The sequence below is a fragment of the Podarcis filfolensis genome (assembly GCF_964270895.1).
Source record: "Podarcis filfolensis genome assembly, chromosome: 6".
Lineage (NCBI taxonomy): Eukaryota > Metazoa > Chordata > Lepidosauria > Squamata > Lacertidae > Podarcis > Podarcis filfolensis.
Genome location: NC_139609.1, coordinates 52841132 through 52865609, shown reverse-complemented (window position 1 = coordinate 52865609; position 24478 = coordinate 52841132). Strand labels below are relative to the sequence as shown.

At 45.3% G+C, this 24478-nt stretch overlaps 1 protein-coding gene across 6 annotated transcripts in view; it reads left to right on the top strand.

Moving 5' to 3' along the window:
• KIF21B (kinesin family member 21B) overlaps positions 1 to 24478 on the top strand; it is a 68700-nt gene that overhangs the window by 40032 nt on the left and 4190 nt on the right. The window contains exons 11-35 of one of the 6 annotated variants that reach the window (XR_014549098.1): positions 3308 to 3529; positions 4017 to 4101; positions 5240 to 5354; positions 5724 to 5912; positions 6263 to 6462; positions 6644 to 6751; positions 7253 to 7321; positions 8135 to 8364; positions 8736 to 8883; positions 9006 to 9200; positions 10179 to 10280; positions 10557 to 10722; positions 10915 to 10975; positions 11320 to 11377; positions 12332 to 12537; positions 13471 to 13545; positions 13699 to 13812; positions 15076 to 15114; positions 18230 to 18366; positions 19162 to 19342; positions 20140 to 20304; positions 20547 to 20664; positions 21249 to 21419; positions 23069 to 23268; positions 23971 to 24185. Coding sequence is in view for 3 of the 6 variants with exons in the window: in XM_083617782.1 (XP_083473908.1) it covers positions 3308 to 3529; positions 4017 to 4101; positions 5240 to 5354; positions 5721 to 5912; positions 6263 to 6462; positions 6644 to 6751; positions 7253 to 7321; positions 8135 to 8364; positions 8736 to 8883; positions 9006 to 9200; positions 10179 to 10280; positions 10557 to 10722; positions 10915 to 10975; positions 11320 to 11377; positions 12332 to 12537; positions 13471 to 13545; positions 13699 to 13812; positions 15076 to 15114; positions 18230 to 18366; positions 19162 to 19342; positions 20140 to 20304; positions 20547 to 20664; positions 21249 to 21419; positions 23069 to 23268 (3357 nt within the window). In the remaining 3 variants the exon portion in view is untranslated. Of the gene's footprint in view, positions 1 to 3307; positions 3530 to 4016; positions 4102 to 5239; positions 5355 to 5720; positions 5913 to 6262; positions 6463 to 6643; positions 6752 to 7252; positions 7322 to 8134; positions 8365 to 8735; positions 8884 to 9005; positions 9201 to 10178; positions 10281 to 10556; positions 10723 to 10914; positions 10976 to 11319; positions 11378 to 12331; positions 12538 to 13470; positions 13546 to 13698; positions 13813 to 15075; positions 15115 to 18229; positions 18367 to 19161; positions 19343 to 20139; positions 20305 to 20546; positions 20665 to 21248; positions 21420 to 23068; positions 23269 to 23970; positions 24186 to 24478 lie in introns of all 6 variants that reach the window. The other 5 variants (XR_014549100.1, XR_014549099.1, XM_083617782.1 and 2 more) reach the window with 5 other exon arrangements.

Below are 24478 nucleotides of genomic sequence, written 5' to 3'. Positions count from 1 at the left end.
TGAGCTTTTTCTGAGCCTTTGCTTCCATTGGTGACAACCACCTTGGGGTTTTATTTTCCAGTAAGTCTTTGTATCTTATCCAGACATTGAACAATGCTTTCCTGACAATATGGTTTTTAAATGCTTTATGTGCTTTAACCTTGTCGTACCACAAATATGCATGCCACCCAAAAACATTGTTAAAACCTTCTAGGTCCAAAATGTCCGTGTTCTCAAGAAGCAGCCAGTCTTTCAACCAGCAGAATGCTGCTGATTCATAGTAAAGTTTAAGGTCTGGCAGGGCAAATCCGCCTCTTTCCTTTGCATCAGTTAATATTTTGAATTTTATTCTGGGCTTCTTGCCCTGCCAGACAAATCTAGAAATATCTCTCTGCCACTTCTTGAAACAGTCAATCTTGTCCAAAATTTGCAATGATTGAAATAAAAATAACATTTTTGGCAATACATTCATCTTTATAGCTGCAATTCGAACCAACAAGGAAAGCTTCAAATTTGACCAAATTTCTAAGTCTTTTTTCACTTCTGTCCAGCATTTCTCATAGTTATCTTTAAATAAGTTTAAGTTCTTAGCAGTCATATTAACCCCCAAATATTTTACTTTCTTAGCTAATGTTAAACCAGTCTCCTTCTGAAACCTCTCTTTCTCAATCGGTGTTAAGTTTTTCTCAAGAACTTTAGTTTTTGACTTGTTCAGTTTAAATCCTGCCACATGACCAAATTCTTGAATCAGTTCTAATACTCTTTTCGTACTAGATTCTGGCTCCTGTAACGTCAAAACTAGGTCATCTGCAAAAGCCTTCAATTTGTATTGTTTGGCTCCGACCTGAATACCTTTAATCAGACGGTCCCTTCTAATCATATTTAACAAAACCTCCAGGACCGAAATAAAAAGCAATGGGGAAATTGGGCAGCCTTGTCGTGTCCCTTTCTCTATCTTAAATTCCTCTGTCATCACATTATTGACTATTAGCTTAGCCTTTTGTTCTGAATAAATTGCACTTATACCATTTTCAAACCCTTGACCCACCCCCATCCCCCGAAGATTTTTCTTCATAAAATTCCAAGAAATATTGTCAAAGGCTTTCTCTGCATCTATAAAAATTAAAACTGCTTTAGTATTAATGTTCACTTGCAACTTCTCCAATATGTTAATTATGTTCCTCGTGTTGTCAGACAAGTGTCTACCTGGGAGAAAGCCAGCTTGGTCCTTATGTATCTCTTCCACTAATACTTTTTTTAATCTATTAGCCAAAATATCAGCAAAAATTTTGTAATCCACATTGAGCAGGGATATGGGGCGGTAGTTCTTAAGTTGTGTCTTTTCAGACTCCGTTTTCGGTATAAGTGTAATGTAGGCTTCCTTCCACGACTCTGGCGCTTTTCCCCCCTCCAAAATTTCATTACAAACCTCCTTTAGTGGCTGAATTAAGCAATCTTTCAAAGATCTATAGTATTTTGAGGTTAAGCCATCCGGCCCTGGAGATTTACCCAACTGCATATTCTGAATGGCACCTTCTACCTCCTGTTCTGTAATTTTGTAGTTCAGCATTATCTTATTTTCTTGAGAGATTTTTTGTAATCCATTTGTTTTTAAAAATTGGTCTATATCAAACTCTTTCTGTGGCCCTTGTGTATATAACTCTTTAAAATACCTCTGGAAGCATTTTCTAATTTCCACTGGATTCTGAATGTTCTTTCCTTCCACTTCCAAATTAGTGATAGTATTGAGCTTTTGTCTTTTTTTCATTTGCCAAGCTAATAATTTTCCACATTTATTAGCCGATTCAAATGTCTTTTGTCTCATTTGTTTAATTTTCCATTCAATTTCCTGGTTCATCATCTTCATATATTGCACTTGATATAACTTTATGTAAACTGGTGACTATTAAAGTAGCTCTAAGCCAGTACTTTCACCCCTGTGGCTTCTTCCCCTTTGTGTACTGTAATCTTCAAATGATGAGCACTTTAGGATCAGAAACAACCCTTTGCGAATAATAAGAGAACCCATACAAGTGATGCTGACACAAAACCCCACACATACACTAAGGAGAAGAATAGAAGCATTGCCCACCCCACCCCACTCACCATCCCCTCTCCTTCTCTTTCCCCCTCTTTTCTTCCCAACCTAATATTGCATGCAACTCTAATGTCTCACAACAAATGAAACTGATCTGTAGAAAACACAACTTGAAAAAAGAGACAATGCACGTATTTTTGTAAACTAAGAAATCTTTAATAATAATAAAAAAGAAACAACCCTTTGATATAAGAGACTTGTGGTACTTATAAATTCACTTGTGCCCTCCCAAGGTATGGGCATTGTAAACAAAGGTGCCTAAAATAACCTCTTTGTCTGCAGTGGTGGCTTTCACAGCCACACAAAGGCAATAAAGTTGAGAGCAGCAGTTGCAGGTCCCACATGCACATAAACTTGCAGCAGTATGCCACAGATGCAGGAACAAACAGCTGAAGCTGCCACAAGTACACAAGCATGTAGCAGCATGAGCCCCCTGCTGGCCAGGCATGCGATGGGAGTGATACAGGGATGCAGATAGCCAAGCATGTAGCTGGGGAAATAGAAGCAGATGCAAGTAATATGGTAATGGAATATTCTGCGTCAGAATGTCAAAGAATCATATTAGTAGCATGACTTCCTTGATTTTCTGATGTTCTGACTAACAGAATTTAGGATATCAGAATTTGCATTTGATAAGTACAAATGGCTCCAGTTGGCAGTGTCACTCTGTGATCTTCCCAGCACCTTGCACTTGGGCCTCTTTTTTTACTGGAGATGCCAAGAGTTGAATTTCGGGTCTTCTTCATTGCAAAGCATGTGTTCTACCACAGAGCAATGGCCCCTTCCCTTTATCCGAGATAACTGCTTTGTAGACATCATGAGGAAGGAGTGTGTGTCCCCCAGCACTCCATCTTCTTTCCCCTCTCACATCAAGAATTATTATAACTAGCAGGTTTCTCAGGTCCCCCCTCCCCCGAGTGTTTCCCCCCTCAGATTTTCTTTTCTGCTGTCAAGAGATTAAACATTATACTGCCTTTTGGGTCCTGCTCATTCCTGTTAATGAAACTGTGTGCTGTCAAGAGTTAAGCATCCTCCCTTATGGTCTTTTTGAGTCCCTTACTCAATTGCATGTCAATGAGGGCATCAGATGGACTTGTATCCATATGATTCTGGGCTAGCAGATACTCTCCTCCCCACAGTTCCCATAGGAATCTGTCTCTGTCTTCATGTCAGGACTTCAGTATATAATGGACACTATGAGGTGACTGCTATCTCTTGTCTTCTTTGTAGGACAAAGCTCTTGGAGAGCGAAGCTATGAATGAATCACTGCGTCGCGGTCTATCACGAGTTTCCTCTAGGCTTCCTTATTCCCTGGGCTTATCTTCATCTCCTGGGTTGGGAGCTTCAAATAGCCCTGTCTCCTCTGTGCAAGCTGAGGCCTCAGAAGTCATCCAGTGGGCCAAGCAAGATATAGAACGGTTGAAGAAGGAGACTAAGCTGCGAAGGAAAAGGTAAAATGGATTCCTCTGTCTTGCATCTGCTCAGGATCCTTCTACTCTAGTTAGGCTGCTGGGCCTTCAGAACTTTTTAGAAGTATCAAAATATATTTGTTTTCCGTCATTCTCACTCTATGAGACTCTTGTAATGCAGCTCTCATGATCTACAATACAACACCCTTTTCTGTGTTGAACTTTGATTTTCCCTTCTGTATTGCAAGGATGGTAAATACTTGCTGTCTTGCAGAAAGCTTTGTGAGAGTGACTGCAGACAAAGAGCTTAGCCAAAAAGCACAGAAGAGGCAAATGACTGTGTTTCCAATGGAAATGTCCCCTTTCCATTAGTTATGCAGATGAAATGTTTTGTTTTGATTTGTTGTAATTGGAGTGGTGTTTGTTTTCTTAGCTGCCCTGACGGCCTGTTTTTGTGACTCTGCAATCTGGAATAAAAATGAATGATTTAGAAACAGATGTTCATGTAAAACTGCCTTCTTTTCTGCAGCCCAGAGAAAGAAGGGTTTAAGAAGAGGTTGAGGATGCAGCAGGGAAATGAGGCGGATGAGACAGATGAGAATGAAGTGGAAGAGGTAAGAGATCTTGCCCTTCTCTTGCATACAACTTCTGTGTTCTTTTGAGCAATTATTAAGGGTGCCAAACTTACTGCTGGCCTTTGGTGGCATCAGGATGAGTCCTGTGGCAATCTTTCAGCATAATGAGAAACTGGCCGTAAAGGACATCTCAAGTGCTATTCCCTTCAGCCAGATTTAACATCTGCTTCAAACGTTTCCTGACCTCAGCAATTGCCATACTAATTCCTTAGGCTCCTGAGTCTCAATAAAATATCTCCTCTGAGAAATGCAAGCTTCTCTTTAATCCAACGCCCTTGGATAAATGGAGCAGAATAGGCTGACAAATAGGTGTGTTTTTTAAGTAGGTGAAATATGTCTTGCTTTTCTGTCTCAAAATATAAATGTCTCTGTGGGATGCCATTGAAATCTTAAAAGCCTGGGGCTGTGCACATTACAAAATGGAAACATTCTTTGATTTAAATAAAGTTAAATAAATTGGTTAAAACTGACACACTTGTTTATTTTTGGAGGAAATAACAGTGCACTGCTAAAGGCATAATTTTGACTGTGCACAGTCATTACATTATTTCTGCACTGATTCTTGTTTTGGGGGCAGGGGGTTGTTGTATTGATATATTTAAGATGAACATTTGGGAATGCAGTAGGCCCGCTGTGTACACTGGGATTACATTCTAGGGTCCTTGCTTTGAAGAGCAGAGTTAAAAGACAAAGGCTTGGAAGTTAGTAGAATGAATGGCCAGGAAAAATACAGTATGGTTTGATTGAGTTGTTGATGATGTGTGTTAGATCTTCTCTGCCTTCACTTCCCAACATCTGGCTTGATTTCTGAATCCATGTCCAGGACAATGGTAAGCGCTGATCTTCTAGTGTTTTGCTAATTTGTCAACTAGAAGAACAGAAGGTTGGATTCATGAAAGGAAGTATGATCTGTATGAAGTAACATCCGCATGGTGCCTGTGTTCCTAAGCAGTGCAAAATGCATTGAATTAAGGATTGCCATAGGAACAAATTAGTGAACCAAGGAAAGCAGATTGCCATATGCAACCAAAAGTTGGGCAAGGTTGGAACGGCAATGCCTTGGAACAAGCTGCATCACCACTCCCCTTTTTCTCATCACTGTACCTTCTGTTTTCAGGAGGAACGGGATGAGAGTGGCTGTGAGGAAGAAGGCGGCCAGGAGGAGGAGGAGGAAGATGATTCAGGAAGTGAAGAAAGCCTGGTGGATTCTGACTCGGATGTTGAAGAAAAGGGTAAGCTACTGCAGCAAGTGTTGAAAGGCTGATGACTCTTAGTGCAGTCTCTGCAGGGATCTAGGTGAACACAACACACACAGTCTTCAGGATATATGGAGGAGATGGCCTTTAATTCATTTGGGTTTGAAATATTGAATCCACAGCCCCCATGCTTTCCACCTGGAACTACTGTTGTAATCCTTTTAATAGCACAAAAAACATGCCTGTACACATGCTAGGCTTTTTCTCTTAGCATTCAATTCCATAAAAGGGATACAACTTATTCTAGTCTTTAGTGGAGGTTGTAATGAGTTTAGATACCACTATCTTCAAGATGGTGAAGGGTTTTTTGGTTGTTGTTTTTTGTGTGTGTGTCTTATCTAGCAGCAAATTTCCAAGCTGATCTGGCTGACCTGACCTGTGAGATCGAGATCAAACAGAAGCTAATAGATGAGCTGGAGAACAGCCAGCGGCGCCTGCAAACTCTGAAGCACCAGTATGAGGAGAAGCTGATTCTACTGCAGAACAAGATCCGTGACACACAGCAAGAGAGGGACAGGGTCCTGCAAAACCTGAGTAAGGGCATGCTGCTGGGGTGAAATTGGATTTTGACAGTTGGAACAGCATCTCTTTGCTGATAATGAAAGATTTTGCATTTGGATTCTCAACTGAGGCTGTGATACAAGGGTGGAAAGATTGCTTAAGCAACATTTCTACCCATACACTTAAAGTGTAATCAGTGACATTGGCACTGAGTACAGTCTGTCTGTACTTAAAATCTGCATCAGAGATGTGCTGTGGCCCCCTGGATGCTGTTGGGACTCCAACTCCCATCAGCCCCAGGCACCATGGCCAATTGGTCATGGATGATGGGAGCTGTAGTCCATCATTCCTGATCTACATACTTCCTTTGTTCTTTCCCTCAGGTTCCATGGAATGCTACACAGAAGAGAAGGCGAACAAGATCAAAGCAGATTATGAGAAGCGTCTAAGGGAGATGAACAGGGACCTGCAAAAGTTGCAGGCAGCCCAGAAGGAGCATGCCCGCCTCCTCAAGAACCAGTCGCGATATGAGCGAGAGTTGAAGAAGCTGAATGCAGAAGTGGCAGAGATGAAGAAAGCCAAGGTACCTTGCCTGGGAATTTGCAATTCTTCATTTGTTCAAGCAACAGGGCACCTTCTGGCACCTTCTTTGGATTCCCACCCAGCTTGGGCACCCAACTGGGGAAAGTGGCCCTAGATAGTCACTGGGGCAAGCCAGCTTCTCAGTTATTATGCTTGGCATTGAGTCTATTTGTGCCCTACAGGTGGCACTGATGAAACAAATGCGTGAGGAGCAGCAGCGGCGCAGATTGGCAGAGACGAAAAGGAACCGGGAGATTGCCCAGCTGAAGAAGGAGCAGAGGAGGCAGGAGGTGGGCAAGAGCACCATTTGTGGCTGCTCAAGCTTTGAGAAGCCTCTTCCTAGTAGAGCTTACAAAAACCCATAGACTGCTTGTGGACAGGAGAGGGGAAGACGCTCAGTATAATAAGAGCAATCATGCAAAGCGAAGCTGTAATTTAATGCCTGCCTCACTTCAGCCCTCTTCACAAAAATAACTTGTGTGTCTACAAATACATAAGAAGAGGTCTCTTGGATCAGAGGACCATTTAGTGTGGCGTCCTGTGCTCACAGTGGCCAACCCAGTTGCCTATGGGAAGTCTACTAGCAGGACATGAGAGCAGCAGCATTCTCCCCTCTTGTGCTCCAAAGCAACTTGAGACCTATTGTGGTTTAGGAGGAGTTGGCTTCCTTCCATACATTCCTTTTACACCAATACACATTTGTCTCCATTTAAGTCAAGACTGACATCACTCCCATTGAGATCCTCTGCCTGTGAGTTTTGTTAATAACTTTTATCATGCTGTGCCTGCAGTTTCAGATTCGAGCTCTAGAATCTCAGAAGCGGCAGCAGGAGATTGTACTTCGCAGGAAAACCCAAGAGGTGAGTGGTGACCTTCTTGCTCACAAGGAAGGCAAGTCTTTAGTTTCCTCTAAAAATACACTCGCCTTGGCTTTTGCTGTATTAAAAGCCTCTCACTGTCATCCAGAAAGGCTTGTGGATATTTTTGGTGGGTGTGCTTTTACCTGTCATAAGCACTCACTCAGACTGGAGACATGAATGAACCAGACAAGGAATATATCTCCCACTCCTCAGGAATTCTTTACATGGAACAGTGTATGATGCACAAACTATTTCTTTCTTTTCTTAAAAATAATTCCAAAATACAAAGGCAAATGTAATACCTTGCCTAGACAAAAACAACCTATCCCCCCACCAGAAAAAACCCTGGCAAAGCTACAATTTTCCTCATATTTCATAGAAAAGATAGGACACAGCAGGATGATCCAACAGAAAGAATTTGCATCCAAAATTCTTTTGAGCTATCGAGGGTTACACGATTTCTCTCTCTTCCTTTAGGATGCCCACTCTCTTTTTATCCAGAGCAACTGGGCATCATACCTGCTGCATCACGCATGGCTTAGTGTGTGATTGCCAACATGGTTCTTTGTTTTGTTACATATTTAAGCTCATATGTAGGTAACTTGTGGCATTTTTCTCATTCTGCCATGAATGCCCAACATTACTGGGAACATCTGTAAAAACAGCTGATACTGTGAGCAGACACTTTGCACTTAGGCATAGAGACTAGGGTTGAGGCTGGAGACTGAGCAGCTAACGCTTTGAAGATATTTTCACATAGCAGCACCTCTATATTTCCATTCTTCTGGACTGCTTTGTTGTGTTGTTGTCTAGGTCTCTGCTCTGCGCCGTCTGGCCAAACCTATGTCTGATCGGGTTGCTGGAAGAATGAATCAGAAGCAAACCATGCTGGACTCGGGTGTAGAGGTCTCCACCAGCACCACCTCCTCCGAGCCAGAATCTAGTTCTCGCTCTGTCTCCAGCATTGTGCGCCAATGGAATCGGAAAATCAACACCTTTCTGGGAGACCCTCCTTCTTCCACAAATGGGACTCGAACTGTCAGGTAAGACACTGGCCCAGTTAGCAGTTGTCTAGGTAAGTCAGACTGACCTAGGTGTCTAAAACCATCTGATATAGATTCCTTTGAGGCCTGTCTTGACTTCTAATCCACTGGCTTCTATGTGCCTTCTGTTACTTGGCAGCATTCAGAGCAGCCCCCATTTCCATCCACCCAGCATGCTTGGGTAGGAATGACCCAGAATATTTAGCAAGGGGATGAGGATCCCTCCAGATATTGCTGGACTCCAACTTTGCCATTTTGCTGTGACTGATGCAAGGTGGAGCCCGGCAACATCTGGGAGCCTTTCCATCTCTGGTTTTGGATAATTCCAAGATCATGATGTTCAGTTTTTTGTACATGACTTCCATCTGCAGGAAGAAGTTCGCCAAGAAAGGGGCAAACCAGACCTTTAGTAAGACAGCCCGCATGAAGTGGCAGTCCCTGGAGCGCCGGGTCTTTGACATTGTCATGCAGAGGATGACCATCATCAATCTGGAGTCGGATATGGAGCGACTCATCAAGGTGATGAAAAGTGGCTGTTTCTCACTGGAGCAGAAGGCGAAGGGCCTGGGAAGAGAGCCAGAGAAGGGGCTGCACAGCACTGGCAAAGAGGAAACATTCTGCCTTCTGTTCCCCATTTTCAGAAACGTGAGGAGCTGTCACTGATGCAGGAGATGCTTCTGGGGAAGAGGGAGAAGCTGCAGACAGAGAACCCTGAAGAGCAGAAGGGGCTGCAGGAGCTGAATGAGGAGATTGAGGTGCTGGCAGCCAACATTGACTACATCAATGATGGCATTTCTGACTGCCAGGCCACCATCATGCAGCTTGAAGAGACCAAGGTGCGTCTGATCTATCCATGATGCAAGCAGTTTAGGAGGGTGGAATGCTGTTGGACCTGGACCCGGTGATGAGCTGAGGTCGGCTGGCTGAGCTCTTGTGTAGATAATCAGTTACAGTGGGTGGATCAGGAAGCACTATGTCTTCTGATCTTACCTTAATGAGTTAAAATCTTGTTTCATTTTCCCAGGCCTCTTTAGTTGTGAGTGAGCTGTTTCAGTGTGTTACTGCTTCCTTAAAAGGGGTGGGCTGGGGGAATGTAAGACACAGAGACTGGGAAGTTAACTTGTAGAATATGGAAAGTCCTGATTCTCTTCTATTTCCTCTGAGGAACTGCTATTTCTGCCCCCCCCCTTCTTATTTGGTATGTTCCTTTTCCACATAAATGTATGCCCCCCGAACACACAATAAACGGTTGCATAAAAGCATAAAATAGCAGTCCAAACAAATGGTTTTGTATCAGTGGTACTAACATTATAACATTTTAAATTCTTAACAAAATAGTATCAATCCATTACTAAGAGTTCTGAGAATTTGGCAATCCTCAGCATCCTAAGTGAACTTGCTGGTCTGTAGACATCTCAAACAAAGGCTTCTGATTGGCCTATAACAGCTTCCACAGCCTGGTGCCCTCCAGGTGTTTTGGACTCCTGATGCCCTTCAGCCATGGCCAGCATGCCCAATGGTCAGGGGTGATGATGGGAGTCATAGTTCAAAAATATCTGAAAGGCATGACATTTGGGGAAGGCCACTCTGTAGTGCATACGATTTGGGTTCAGGGGCTGGAGCGAGGTGATAATATGAGACTGACTACTACTTTTATGCACAAATCTGCTGGATGGGTCTCTTGCAAAGCCACGTAGCCTGTGGAGCTAAATCTTTAGCAAAGGAACCAGTCCCACTGCTGGCATGGGTAGCAAACTGCAACTGCCCTTTCCCAGACTTTCTCATTCTGTTGTTTTCCTCCTGTGGGTCTCTAGGAAGAACTGGATTCCACAGACACCTCTGTGGTGATCAGCTCCTGCTCCTTGGCAGAGGCACGGCTTTTGCTGGACAATTTCCTCAAGGCATCCATAGACAAGGTAAGTTATTATTATTTTAAAGCAGCCTTTCTCTCTCATGTGGACCAGAGATCTGAGAGCCACATCTTGCTTTGCAACTATTCAGTAGCAAGTTGGTCTGTTCAAAGACCCCAAGTAGACCGATCAGTCCTGATGGACAAGGTTAATGAACTTATTTGAATAGTTTTGCTTTAGAATGGAGTGAGGGAGACAGATGTGTTTCACTAGGGAGGGCATTCCACAAGTGGGAAAGCTGCCGCTGAGCTTGTGCCTAATCCTCCAATCTTTGCAAAACAGAGCCTGCAGGTAGCCCAGAAGGAAGCCCAGATCCGCCTGCTGGAAGGCCGCTTGAGACAAACGGATGTGACTGGCTCCTCTCAGAACCACCACATCCTGGATGCCTTGCGGGAAAAGGCAGAATCCCACCCTGAGCTACAGGCACTCATTCACAACGTGCAGCAAGGTGGGAGTTTGGAGCAGCTTTTGCTTCTTTGAGATAGAATCGTGTTCGCTTAGAAATCCTTTTTTTCGCTTACCCTCATTCATGGCCTGGGTCAGAGGGAAACAGGGGTATGTTTTGGTCCAACACCAGAGCTAAGTACCCATGTGCTAGTGGATGCGCTCTACCTGGTTTTTGTTTTATCCTTTTGCACAGAGAATGGCTATGCCAGCACAGATGAAGAAGTTTCTGAATTCAGCATGGCGTCAGAGGGGAGGTGAGTTGTGCACCCAGAGAGACCGCAGGGCACAGGTTGAGTGTTTTCCGCCTGTTTTCCCTCTAGGTTGTGGTGGCCTTTAAAAGGTGGGCAGGGTGTAAATTCCATGTGTTGACCAATGTAGCCACCTTTCAAAGTCAGCTTTGAGTATGAAAGAAACCCCTACATGGTTCTTTTCTGTAAAATTCCGGAATTAAGCTAGAAAACCTGTGGTGCAAGAATGAAGTGGGCTCCTGAATTAAGGACTGAAGCTCTGCTGGGATAGAGAGTCTCTTAGTTAGCTTGCACCTCTGTAGTTCTTACTGAAAATATGTGTGCACAAAACTCTCCCTGTGTCCCTGCAGCTTTTCCCAGTCTTTCTCCATGAAGGGCTCTGCCAGCCAGGATGACTTCAAGTGCAGGGTAAGTTTGAAAGTTTGAGTCTGGCAAATACTTCCAATTCTTGTTGTTGTTGTTATACATTTTCATTATGGAAATTCCCAGGAAAGATGGTTAGCAGATCCATCCAGAACTAACAAAAGCTTCAAATAGCCAGGAAGGAGTTTAAGATTTTCACCAACCTAAACAATGGTCAGTGACAGGAAAATGTTGACAACGTTGTAGGATATCCTGGTCATTTTTGTACAGGAATGCTTTTTCTTGTTGAAGGTACCCCATGTGGTCAGATTTATGTTTGGCTGTATTCGTTTATATATGTTTGTTTTTAAAGCTGAACGTGACACTTTGACCTTGCCATGTTCTTATTCTGTAGCTTTCCGAATAGTGGGGAGCCCCCCTGCGGATATATGCACCATTTTTTCATCTTCCCTACATTTCACCGAGTCCTAGTTATGATATTTGTACTGCATTTTGGCAGCTAGCCGTAGTGCTGTACATCCAGATGGTGATTCTTAAGCTTTGGCCCCCCTCCAGTGAATCAGCAATGAAATTAAAACAAAGCCCTGGACTGATGTGTGTTATGTCTCTGTCTGTCCTAGCCATGGCTCTGTTGAATAAGCCTTTTATCCAGAGAAAACAATTGGCCCCAGACTGGCCTACTTGAATTCTAGTGGGATGGAGGGGGTGGGGGGCACAGGAACTTCATTAGGTCTCTTCTGAATGACCAGCAATTGCTTCTCAGTGGTAGGTGGTGTGTTCTGTTGTTGTCCATGTTAAGTTCAGAATGAAGTGGGAAGGTCTTGGAAAGCTGCTTGGGATATTTGCAGGGGTTTCTGAGACAGAGCTGACCAAGAAATGCTAGCCCTCCCAGGCTGAATTTGAGCACCAGCTACAGTGGCAACTGGGGAATAGCTCCCGTGTTGCCCTGCCATCTGCTGCTCCTTAGTTTGCTTTGTGTTTTCTGGGGCTTTGTTTTAGGGGGAGCCCAAGCTGTCTGGCCAGATGAAAGCTGTGTCTGCAGAGTGTCTAGGGCCCACATTGGACATCTCCACCAAGAACATCACCAAGTCATTGGCATCCCTCATGGAGATCAAAGAGGATGGGATTGGCTTCTCCATCCGTGATCCTTACTACAAGGAGAAGGTCTCCCGCACAATCAGCCTGCCCATCCGAGGGAGTACATTGTAAGCCATGGTAGCGTACTTGGTGATCTGTGTATGGATCGTGTTGGGGAAACTGTGGTGTAGGTGACTGCTGGCTTTGGACGGTTGGATTTCTGCCATGATTTCTGCCCTACTTGTGGGTGAAGTGTTGGTGGGCAAAGGGAGAGCAACCAAGGAAAGAACAGAAAGTCATGCATTGTTCTGGGGTCAGAGTTAATTTCTCTCTTTGCTGGCACAGTCTTCCATGGGGAGTAGCTGTGACACGGGCAACATCGGATCCCTCATTCTTGTGAAACTGTTCCCCAAGTCTTCTCCCCAGACCTATAAACTGGCAGCTTCAAGTACTCCTGGTTTACAAACTATAGTGAACAGCAAGAAAGACTTGAAAGGCAGGGACACCCCCTCTTTCCCCCAGATGCTGCTACTGCGGGTGGACAAACCTAGGTGGTGTGAACAGCATAGGGTTTACAGCCCACCATCAGCCAGGCAGGAACCAGGGCAGGCAGCTCCTGTGGACACCAAGAGTGCTGAAAATTGAAATAGTCCTCCCAGTCCCCAGAATGAGGGCCACTTAAGACCTCATTGAAACTCACTTTGTACAGCCCTCCCAAGAAGTGTACCATCTTGTAACGCACATAGAGAAACGTGTCCCAGAATGTGCTTCCACATCAAAATCTCTGCGCGCACACACAGATGGCACGTGCAGTAAGAATGTTTTTATCCTAGCCTCCCTGTTGTGTCACTTGGCACCTGCAAGGAGATTCTGATGTGGAGGAGCTTTCAAAGAAGGAATTCCCTGCATGTGATGCAGGACTGATCTGTGTGTCCTGGAGAATATTAGAATCCGCTCTGAGAACCAGCTGGTCAAGGCTTTGCTCCTCCCTGTCTCCTTCAAAGCTGAGGGAGCCCAACTTTGGATAGGGTATTTACTAACCATGGCTGCCTCTCGTCTAGCCCTAGACAGTCCCGTGGCGCAGACACATCACCCCTCACCAGGAGGAAGTCATATGACCGGGGCCAGCCTATCAGGTGAGTGTGTGTGAGTGAGTGCAATTGGTAGCAGTTCTTACGCTTTGCTCATAATGCAGAAAATGAATTGTTGTGTGATGCAGGATCTAACGGTGCTGCAAGATTATAGTTCTATAATTAGTGGAACCCACTGCTTCTCTCTTTCTTGCCTAGGAACCCAGACGTTGGATTCACTCCTCCTTCATCCCCTCCCAGCAGGCCACGCAACGACCGGAATGTTTTCTCCCGCCTCACCAGCAACCAGAGCCAGGGCTCAGCACTAGACAAGTAAGGCTGCCTGCGGAACTTGGGGAAACTTGTATCCCCATAGAAGGTGACAACAGAATGGATAAACTGGCAGTACCAGGGATATCTTCCCCTTATGTCCCACTCTACCCAGCACCAAGAATAGCATGTTTTTCTTTGACTTCCAGGTTTGGGCCCTATTTGTACTGGAATTAGCACCATGCCTATGCCATCTAGACACTTAGGTGCAATTACTGTGAAACCTGCCAAATCGTTCAGGGAGTCTCTTATGTGCTGTTGTGGAGGCATGTGAATCAAAGTCCTTGGTCTCTGCGGCCAAGTATCTGAGTCAGTGCTTTAAGCTCAAAAGCACCCTATTCTCCCCATATGTTATGGGTAGCAGTTCTGAATCTCTTTCCAACCCTGTCTGCAGCCTATAGGGGCCATCTGCTCTGGTGCCTCTTTATTAACAGGTCACCTCTGTTTTAGTGCAGGGGAGGAATTGGTATGCTTTTTCCAGCACAGGTGTAAGTTAAGCCTTCCAGATATTGCTAAATATTGGAAAGATGTTGGAAAACAAGGTCATGTGAGTCCTGCCTTCTAAATACTAGCATGTCAGCTTTGGGTCCCTGCCCCCCTTTCTGGAGTGTGTTCCACACTCCTGAACGACAGCTGGTGGCAGCATTGACAGAGCTTCAGTTAACACAATGGGATTCCTCTAACATGGGCTGCCTCTTCAGGGACACAGGGATGATGCTGAATTTTCAAAACACAGAACAGCAGCCCAATAAATAAAGGAACAAAGGAACCTATTGGGGCTAAGCTGGCAGTAGAGTGACCTCTGTGACCATTGGGTCCATATTCCCATTTGGAGGTGGCATGGGAGTCACTGCCAACGTTCTCAGAAGCTGGCCCACCCATAGCTATGTCGGAGCCATGGGCAGGCATTCCCAGATGTGTGCATATTCCCTTCTTTTGCAGAACAACCACACATGCACAATAACTCAGCATCCTGAGAATCTCCACTTCCTTTTTGTTCTTAATCCAAGCTCCGAGCCTTATGGCTACGATGACAGGCTTCTAAGTGTGTGGTGAAGCACCTAGTTAAAAACTCATGATGGTTTCTGCTACGCACCCCCCCACCCACCCCCCGTTCCTGATCCCTTCTGTCTGTGGTCTGCTCTCCTATGTCTGCCCGCCCTGCTAGCTTGGATGCAATAACAACCCTCCCTTTTCTGACTATGCTGCTGCTTTTCCTTCTCCTGGTTTTAATTACCCGTAATCCTGCTAATTTTCTGTCCCTAGGTCTGATGACAGTGACTCCTCTGTCTCGGAGGTGCTGAGGTATAAAACTTACTATTTATTATATAACTCTTCTTGTTTTCCTCTTTTCTCATTCTTTTCCCCTCCCTGCATTTGAAACCTGCTTGTAACTGAACCCGGTGTGATGTTTCTTTCCTTGTGCTGCTTCTACTTGCTGGTAGATTTGCCTTCCCAGCTGATTAGAGTGCTCCATTGGGACCCCTTCCTATGTTAACTGAAACAGTAGGGTTCACCCCACTCAGCATGCTTCACTAGGACGCATCATGTGGTTAATCCACCAACACGCACGTGTATCTGAAAATCTCAAGTCTCTTTCCCCCGGCACTTAATAGATGCCATCCTGTGGCATGTTTTTGTTTGGAATGGACCAAGCATACACCTGCAGGTAGTGCATGTCTGTAACTAGGAGTTAGGAGCTAACCATTTGCATGTGTCGTAATTGCGCCATGATTTCACGAATGTGGCTTTTGAGTAGTTTCTAGGCCTCGTGGTGGAGAGAATATCGGAAAACGTCCAGGCAGCTCCCCTTCAGGCTCAGAGTCTTGGAGTCATTTGAGTTGAGAATATTTCCGTGCCCTTCAGGCACAGCTCCCTGCCTCCCCCACACTTCCCATTTGCTTCCAGTTCTTCGCAGTCCTGTTCCCATGAAGCCTATGGGAGCACCCCATGCCTTTTCCATCTGCTACTACAGCCCAGAAGTCCAGCCCCTGTTTTCTTTTTATCCGGGGCAAGTTATTTTTGCCATAGTTGCTAAAATGGATGGATGGTAGTTTTAAAATTTGCATAATGGGGTCCAGCCTCATACTGTGAATACTTGGGAGGTCCTGAAAGCTGATTCTGGTCACTGGATTTCGTGTTAAAGCGATACTGCAGCAAGCGGCAATGCCTTTCCCTTATTTCTGGGTGTAAAATAAACTTTCAAGACATTAGCCAACCCCACTGAAGATGGAGGGGTGCACATGTGTAAGAGAAATGTAATCTGTTATGTTTATTTCTGTCCTAATAATCAAGAGTGTGTCCTTTTTGAAAATGGGAATAAACTACTGGACCAAGTTTAAGATTTTGGTATTGACTCATAAATCCGTGAACAACTTGGGACTAGAATACCCGAGGAATCACCTTTTCTCCCTATTGACCTACCACCAGCCTTTGCCAATCTAGTGTCCTCCTGGTCTTTAGGGCTACCACTCCCTTCAGCCCCAGCAAAGGCTACCCTGCATAATCAGTACAATTGTCTGATGAGGCCTTCATGGTTGTGCTACAGCCTTTTGAAGTACAGGTAGTGGCCACTAGAACGGGAGGGCCTTTTCTGCAGTGGCACCCTTATTATAGAACCACGTTCCCTCCAAGTTTAGGTGAGTGTCCCTATCGATGCTGATCAGGCATCTTTTAAAAACTCACTTGTACTCCCAAGCTGGACCTTGGTCTCAGTATATTATCACTTTAATTCTGCCCTACTTTTTCACTGCATTACATTTCTATATTTTATATGTATTTTAACAGTATTGTACACTACCACTTCTCAACTTTGATCTAGGAGAAAAGTTTTGTGTGACGTGTTCAAGCCTCTAACTCACTCTTATGTGATTTATTTTTGGGGGAAGGGGCTCCATTCCTTTTTTAAACTTTGTGTCTTGGTGATCCCATGTATTCAAATAAGAAACTGCTGCCAACTTTCAGAGCTGTTACAAAGCTTGTTGCCGGGAAGGTTTGAAGTGTCTCCATGTTGACCACAAGGTGGTGCACCGATTTCATGCCCGACTCAGATGGAGACAGTTTAGAGAAGAGGAGTTTGAGTTGTCAAAGTTACAAAGTTTATAGGTCTAGAATAACATGACATGCTGCTAGGTGGGACCAAGTGGATTATTAAAATAATTGCAATCATTTGGACCCATGTGTTCATTTCAGAGCAAAAAATAAAGGAGATTTTCGTTACTTACAAAGGGTCAGTGCCTCTCTTGGCATGTGGTAACAAAACTATATTAGTTACATTGCACCTTGATCTTGCACAAAGAGAGTTGGAGGCTGAAATTTGAAATAATCTTTCAGAAACAAAGCAGCCAATGCAGTAACTTGGAGCTGTTGATGAGGAAGGGGCTGTCACTCTATGGATGCTTTGCATGCATCAGGTTCCATGTTCAATGATATCTCCAGGTGAGGCTGGCAAATATTCCTGCCTGAAACCCTGGAGAACCACTTACAGTCAATGTTCTGAGCTGGATGGATTAATAGCATAAAGTAGCTTCCTGTGTTCCCATTCAAAGCTGCATGTAAATACACATGTTCTGACGCTCAGGGTTGTGCATTGCAGTTTTCAATTCCATCAAGAACTTCTATGAGTACACAAAACATTAGTTGGCTTTAATATAGCAACAACTAATAGTTTATTTACACCCCGCCTACCTTGGGCAGCTTCCAACATAATATAAAAACACAACTAAACATCAGGCATTAAAAACTTCCTGATACAGGGCGGCCTTCAGATGTCTTCTAAAAGACAAATCACTGTTTATTTCCTTGACATCTGATGGAAGGGCATTCCACAGGGCAGGTGCAACTGCCAAGAAGGCCCTCTGCCTTGTTCCCTATAGCTTCACTTCTCACAGTGAGGGAACCAGCAGAAGACCCTTGGAGGAGGACCTCAGTGTCCAGGCTGGAGGTGGAGATGCTCCTTCAGATATACAGGGTCGATGCTGTTTAAGGCTTTAAAGGTCAGCACCAGCACTTTGAATTGTGCTCAGAAAGAGGCCTAAGCATGTGTTCTGTAGCCCTACTCTTACCGATATTGCCTCTTGGGCAATATCATGAAGAGCATTTGAGTGGATCAGCTTTCAGCATAATACTGACACCAGTATATAACCAATGATGGAGCATCTCACCCTTCCTGTAACTTGAAGATGTTTGTGCCCAGAACTTTGTGACATACTCTTCAGCTTGATTCTGCATGTGCTTGCCTGCCTGTCGCCCCCCCCCTTTCCCCCCCTTTTAAGCTTAATGTGGGTCTGGTCCTTCTGGCACGCCAGTGTCTCCTGAGCAGTGTGATTCCCAGGTGCATGATCGGTTACTCTAAGGATGCCTGATTGCTGCAGCTGCAGGAACCGTCTCTCAAAGCATTTCTCTTTTTCTCCCATGCAAGGGGCATTATCAACCCTGTGGGAGGGTCCAGGAGTGCCCGGACAGCTCCGCTGCAATGCATCTCTGTGGCAGAAGGACACACCAAGCCTGTCCTGTGCCTGGATGCTACAGATGAATTGTTGTTCTCTGGATCCAAAGGTGTGTGTTTGAGAGAGGGGGTAGGAGCTGCTTTTGGTGGTATGAATGAACACTGAGCCAGAAGTTCTGATTGGAGCTTTTCTAGCAATGTTCAGAAATGGTGAAAAATTTAGCATTTTCAGGGATGGTGGAAGAAAAAGTATACCCTTTCATCCTAGTTTTGCTGCTGAAGCAAGTTGCCCAGCAACCTTCCCCCCTGCCCCAGTACCTCTGTTTGAAGGACTCTGTGTCATGATGGAGCTGCATCACCCCAGGGACATGGTTGACGGAAGTAAGCTGCCCCCATGGCTGCAATTGGGACAGCCATTCTCCCCACCCCTGCCAGCAGTGACGTTAAAGTGCTTCACATGTGGAGTAGCCGCTGCATGGTGACAGTTTTGAGCAGGCTCAGTCTGTATGGTATATCATGTGACAAGTGCCCTCTAGATATATTGCACTCCCACTATTTTCCTTGGCAAGTCAAGCATGCGTGTTCCTGCTCACAAACATGGGCATAACAAGTGTCATGTCCCTTTCCGATAAGTGCAGTGGGTGGCAAAAAAGTTAAGGATGTCTATAAAGACAATGGTTGTCCCCAGAAACAAAAAGAAATTTCTGCAACTGCTGAACCTTTCAAATTTGAATTAAAACCGGCTGCTTTCCATCTTATCTGCTGTATGTCCACATTTTAAAATATTAGTCACTTCTTAGAATCACTGAAGAAATATGTTGCTTAGGAGAGAATGGCGGTTTCTGCTCTCAGATGGGAAACTAGGGCACTGCTGGCACAACTGAAGTTCTCTCTTCTTTCCAAAGATCGGAGCTGCAAAATGTGGAACTTGGTGACTGGCCAGGAAATTGCCTCCTTGAAAGGCCACCCAAACAATGTGGTTTCCATAAAGTACAGTAACCACTCTGGCCTGGTGTTCACAGTCTCTACCTCTTACATCAAAGTGTGGGACATCCGGGATTCTGCAAAGTGTATTCGTACTCTCACGTAAGTGCTTGGCAGCTTTCTGTTTTGCTGCTTTTGAGTTTTTCGAAGCTTCATTTGTGGCCTTGTAAGGTTTAACAAAGTGGGGTTTAAGAGCATAAGCCATTGCTATCCATGGTCACACAACATTGTGCCAAATCATCCATTGCGCCATAAGGCAGGGGAAAGTGAACTGTGAGATCCCACAAGCTGCTTCTGATTGCTGATGTTTGGATAGCATTGCATCTGCAGGTGCTCTTCACCTGCTTGCTGGTCTACTATGTCCTGTTTTGTCCTGTTTTGCAGTGGAATGCAATGCTCCACAGGGCACAGCTCCTTTGACATCTGACACAGGGCCATCTCTCTACCCACCAAACTTGCTTCCTCCAACATCTACAGGCCAAATTATGCATGTCATTTGCCACATGCTTAGTCCTATTGTGCAATGTGCAAGGATGAACATAGCAAAGTCACATCAGGACAGTCCCAGTCAAGGAGCTCCTGCACTGACTATTCTTAAGAATAAAAAATGGCACACCAGGTCTAATCCTGTGACAAACCCTCAGCAGGCTCTCCTTTCAATCTGCTAGAACTGTACCTTTGAGGAATAATTCCTTCCAGGTGATCTGTGGGTTTGAAAACATATTGCTGTTCCTGGCCCTCATGGAGTTGAACCTTTATTTTGGAGCTGCTTTTGTCTGAGTAGCCTCCTCCGAAAGGCAAAGGCAAATCTGCAGTCTCTTTCTTGCCCTGCAGCTGAACTCCATTCCTGCTTCTGTGAGACTCCCCATCATATCTCTTTCCCTCTTTCCCTCTATTAGTTCTTCAGGCCAGGTGATTGCCGGGGATGCCTGTGCTGGCACCTCCACCCGCACCATCACCAGTGTGCAAGGAGAGCACCAGATCAACCAGATTGCACTTAACCCCACAGGCACCATGCTCTATGCAGCCACTGGCAATTCTGTCCGCATCTGGGAGCTAAACAGGTGAGAGGGGGTGAACTGGCTACAATTCCAAACTGTTTGGAAATCTGCAAAAATGCCCAGAAGAGAATGGCAAGAGACTGTTGCCATGACCCAAACTCCTTACTCACACGGAAGAACTTGAAACTCAACCCCTTTATGAATACATTTAATATTTGGGCATTACTTGGGGAGCAGTTAGCCTTGGGGAGGGGGTGTTCCTGCTGTTAATTTCTCAACATTACCCTTTCCGCTTTTATGGCTAGGTTGCAGCCCATTGGGAAGCTGACAGGCCATATTGGGCCAGTGATGTGTCTCACGGTGAACAGGACTGCAAGCAACCATGACCTAGTCATCACGGGATCTAAAGATCACTATGTCAAGGTATTGGACATAATAATTACGTTTTGCTGAGTTCACTGTTGGCAGCATCCTTAGTCCCCGCCCCCCCTTTGGCAGCCCAGCTGTCTGTGTCTCCTGTCTTTAGAGAACCCTACAAAATACTCAAGGCCAAACCCTTTCCCCCCCTAATACACACTGCAATTTCCAGACATTTTGTTCCACATAACGAACCATACTTAGGGAAGAATTCAGAGTAGCGCTATGTCAGTTGTTCCATCAGTGCAAGGATTTTAGCTTGCTAGAGGGAATTAGTCCTCCTCTCCTTCCACCATATGCCATTCTGGGGGCTGTTCTCCCCAATCAAGTCAATTGGGTGGGGTACATGGGCAGAGAAGGGGGAGAAAAGCCCTGTTTCACCAGCAGAAGTCATTGCAAAGCCTTCCATTAGCAAGACTCATTGGTTGAATCCATTCCATTATTTTTGAGAGTTACTCTGGAGCAGGGAAAGCTATAGGACTATCTAGCACAATGCCTACTTTTCTGAAAGCGTGGGACACTGAGCCCAGGGTTAACTGCAGGTTGAACCTGGGCTGTGGATTCTTATTTTGCCACTTCTCATTTTGCAGATGTTTGAGATTGCAGAAGGCGTTGTTGGGAACATTGGCCCCACTCACAACTTTGAACCCCCACATTATGATGGCATTGAGTGCCTAGCTATTCAGGGAGATGTTCTCTTCAGCGGCTCCAGGGACAACGGAATCAAGAAATGGGACCTGGACCAGCAGGAGCTCATCCAGGTATGAAGGATGCTGGGTTTTCAAAGACAGAGGCAGTATACCATTTGTGTGGTGTGAATTATGCTGAGGGTGTCAATATACAGTTGGTGCATAAATTCCTCCTGTAGTGCAGGGGTAAGAAGGCCCCATGCTGACATCCCTGGAGGGGGCAGACCATGAGGCCAGTGGAAATTTGAGGTGCTGAAATTCAGATGATTTATTTGCAGCAAGTATGGCCTCTGCATATGTGTACCAGCCATGATTGTATTGAGCTCAGTAAGCCTCTTTGAAAAAGCAGGGTGGTTATGCTAGAACAGGCATAGGCAAACTTTGGCCCTCCAGATGTTTGGGACTACAATTCCCATCATCCCTAGCTAACAGGACCAGTGGTCAGGGATGATGGGAATTGTAGTCCCAAACATCTGGAGGGCCAGAGTTTGCCTATACCTGTCCTAGAGAGAGGGTGAGCAAGGATCAAATCTCTTGGAGCACTGACTTGCTGGCAGTATCTAGTAGAACCAGGTGCCCTCCAGATGTTTAGGGCTACCAGATTAGGGAAAGCAGTTGTAAAAGAATCCTACTATCTTCCTTTAATAAGTTAATATTTCCAGTGTATATTTTCCCAGCAGTGTTTAACACTGGCCCTCAAAGTCTTGTTGGGGGCCTTATCTATTGCCTATGTGTTGTATTATTTATTATTCTAGCTATTTAGTGGTCCTTGACTTGGTTATCTAGTATACTACTGGTAACAAGCACAATTAGTCCCACGGCCAAGTGTGCCAAGTTTGGGGAGCTTGGGGCAACTCCCATAATCCCTAGTCATTGGGCATGCTGACTGGTGCCAGTGGGAGTTGGGGGTCTAAAAACATCAAGCAAGCCACAGATATTCCACTGCTGATCTATGCCCTTCGGTGCACTATTTTAGAGTTAAATGGATAAAACTGCTTATAGAGGACAAGTACCTCTGATGTTATCCTAATCTTCCAAGCCTCTGTGTGGGTCCTATAATGGGTGGCCATTGGCAAGAGTCATGGGAAGGCCAAGCCAACAGCCATTATGAGTGCAATCCAGTAACTTCCGTCTTTGCCAAATGTGTCACATAAGAACCAAAGGAAGGAAGTTGTCCTGGCTTAGTTAAGGATTGGAATCCCTGTTGAAAGGATCGGCCCTGCTCATGCAGAATTCTCCTCTTGTTGCTGCAGTGTTCACAGTTTTCAAGTGTGTGGCCTTGCTTTTGCATAGCCAGTTCCCCATTTCAAATTTAGCCTCAATTCCAGCTGGTGATATCGATCTGCAAACATTTGTTCAGGTTTCTGAGGTGTGTCAGCTGGGTGTCCTCATTTTAAGACTGTTTGCATTATTAGGAACAAGCCCAATGAAAGAATTCCTCTGCATTTGCAAGATTGGTGTGTTGGCCAATTGGGTTTTAGCTGCCACTGTGCCATAACCTTCAAGACAAATTAATGGCATTGTGGCATTATTTTTATGGCACAACCAACACCTACAATGAATGGCAGTGTTATTCCAGTTCTTCTTTAGTATCTAGTCCACTCCTTTGGGCTTTGTTTTAACTCCCAAGTCATCTCATTCAGAAATCCGTGGGTGGAAAAGTTTTTGGGGTGTGGCAACAGGCCCTTGCTAACTCAGCTCATTGTGACTCCTGTTTCTAGCAAATCCCAAATGCACACAAAGACTGGGTTTGTGCGTTGGCCTTTGTGCCTAGCCGGCCCATGCTGCTGAGTGCCTGCCGTGGTGGGACAGTGAAGGTCTGGAATGTCGATAACTTCACCCCCGTTGGGGACATCAAGGGGCACGACAGCCCCATCAATGCCATCTGCACCAATTCCAAGCACATATTCACAGCTTCCAGGTGAGTGTTGAGGGCAAGGGCTTCTCTTTACCATGTACTCTTTGCCCGCTGCATCCCATCATGTGTAGTCAAGCTGCTCAGAAAAATGAGGTGCCACCAGAGATGAGCTGGTTACGGGCCCAAGCACCTGGTTGATGGAGGAGCCAGAGGAAGCCATTGCTTCTGTGGCTGCCCTGCTCACAGAGCCATAGTGCAGTGGTGTCCATCTCAACACCGATCTCCCAGAGTCGCTTACTGTGCATCCTTGAGACCAAGGAACGGCTTTTTTCATGGTTCTTTAGTTCACCTCTTCCTCATCACATCTCCAGCGAGATTCTGCATGGTGCTTCCTTGTTTGTACCTAAGGTTGATTTCTGGCACTGCCCCTTACGAAAGGGTGCCTTACTGTAGTAGCCAGTGATTAGCACTTAAGGACATAGCTCCTCAACTGAGGCACAACAAGCTGGTTTGTCCCAGCAGTCACGAACTGAACTGAGCCGCGGGGACTCTTGGTAACCTATCACGGTCCCATGGAGATTCTGGCAGAGCAAGGGCCAAAGACTTGGCAAGAGGGCTTCCCCAGGGAGGGCAACCCAGGCCCCACCACTCACTCTCTTCCCCTTTGGAGTCTCTAATCTCCTCTTTTCCGACCATGTTTCTTTTTTCCTTTTCTCTCTTCCTCTCTCTGTCTCTCTTCTCTCTCTCTGTTTCTATGTGCCACAGTGACTGCCGGGTAAAGTTATGGAATTACGTGCCTGGGCTCACCCCCTGCCTTCCACGACGCGTCCTTGCCATCAAGGGCCGTGCTACCAGTCTGCCTTGACCCTCCTCCTGTCTTCTCTACTCTCCTGCTCACTTTTTCTTGCTGTGTTCCCCCTTCCCCTCTTTCTCGTCCCTAACCCCTTTCTCTGCGAGCTGATCTCAGCTGCTTCTTAACGGTATGCAATGCTTACTTGCTTTTCTTTCCCTTTAGGGCAGTAAGTGGAGGTGTTTTCCAAGGGAGACATTACTTCCCAGTTCACCTCCAAAGTGGGCATGCAAAAAAAACCCCATCTCACTTTCCTCCTTGACATGCCTGCTTGGTTGCATTATTAAGGCTGCATGCTTCACTTGGAAGCCTGTCCCACTGAAATCAATGAAGCTAACCTCTAATAAACTATGTTTAGGGTTGGCGTGATTTGTGTGGAAATTGTTCAGTTTGATTGTGTGTTTTTTAATGTTTTATTTATTG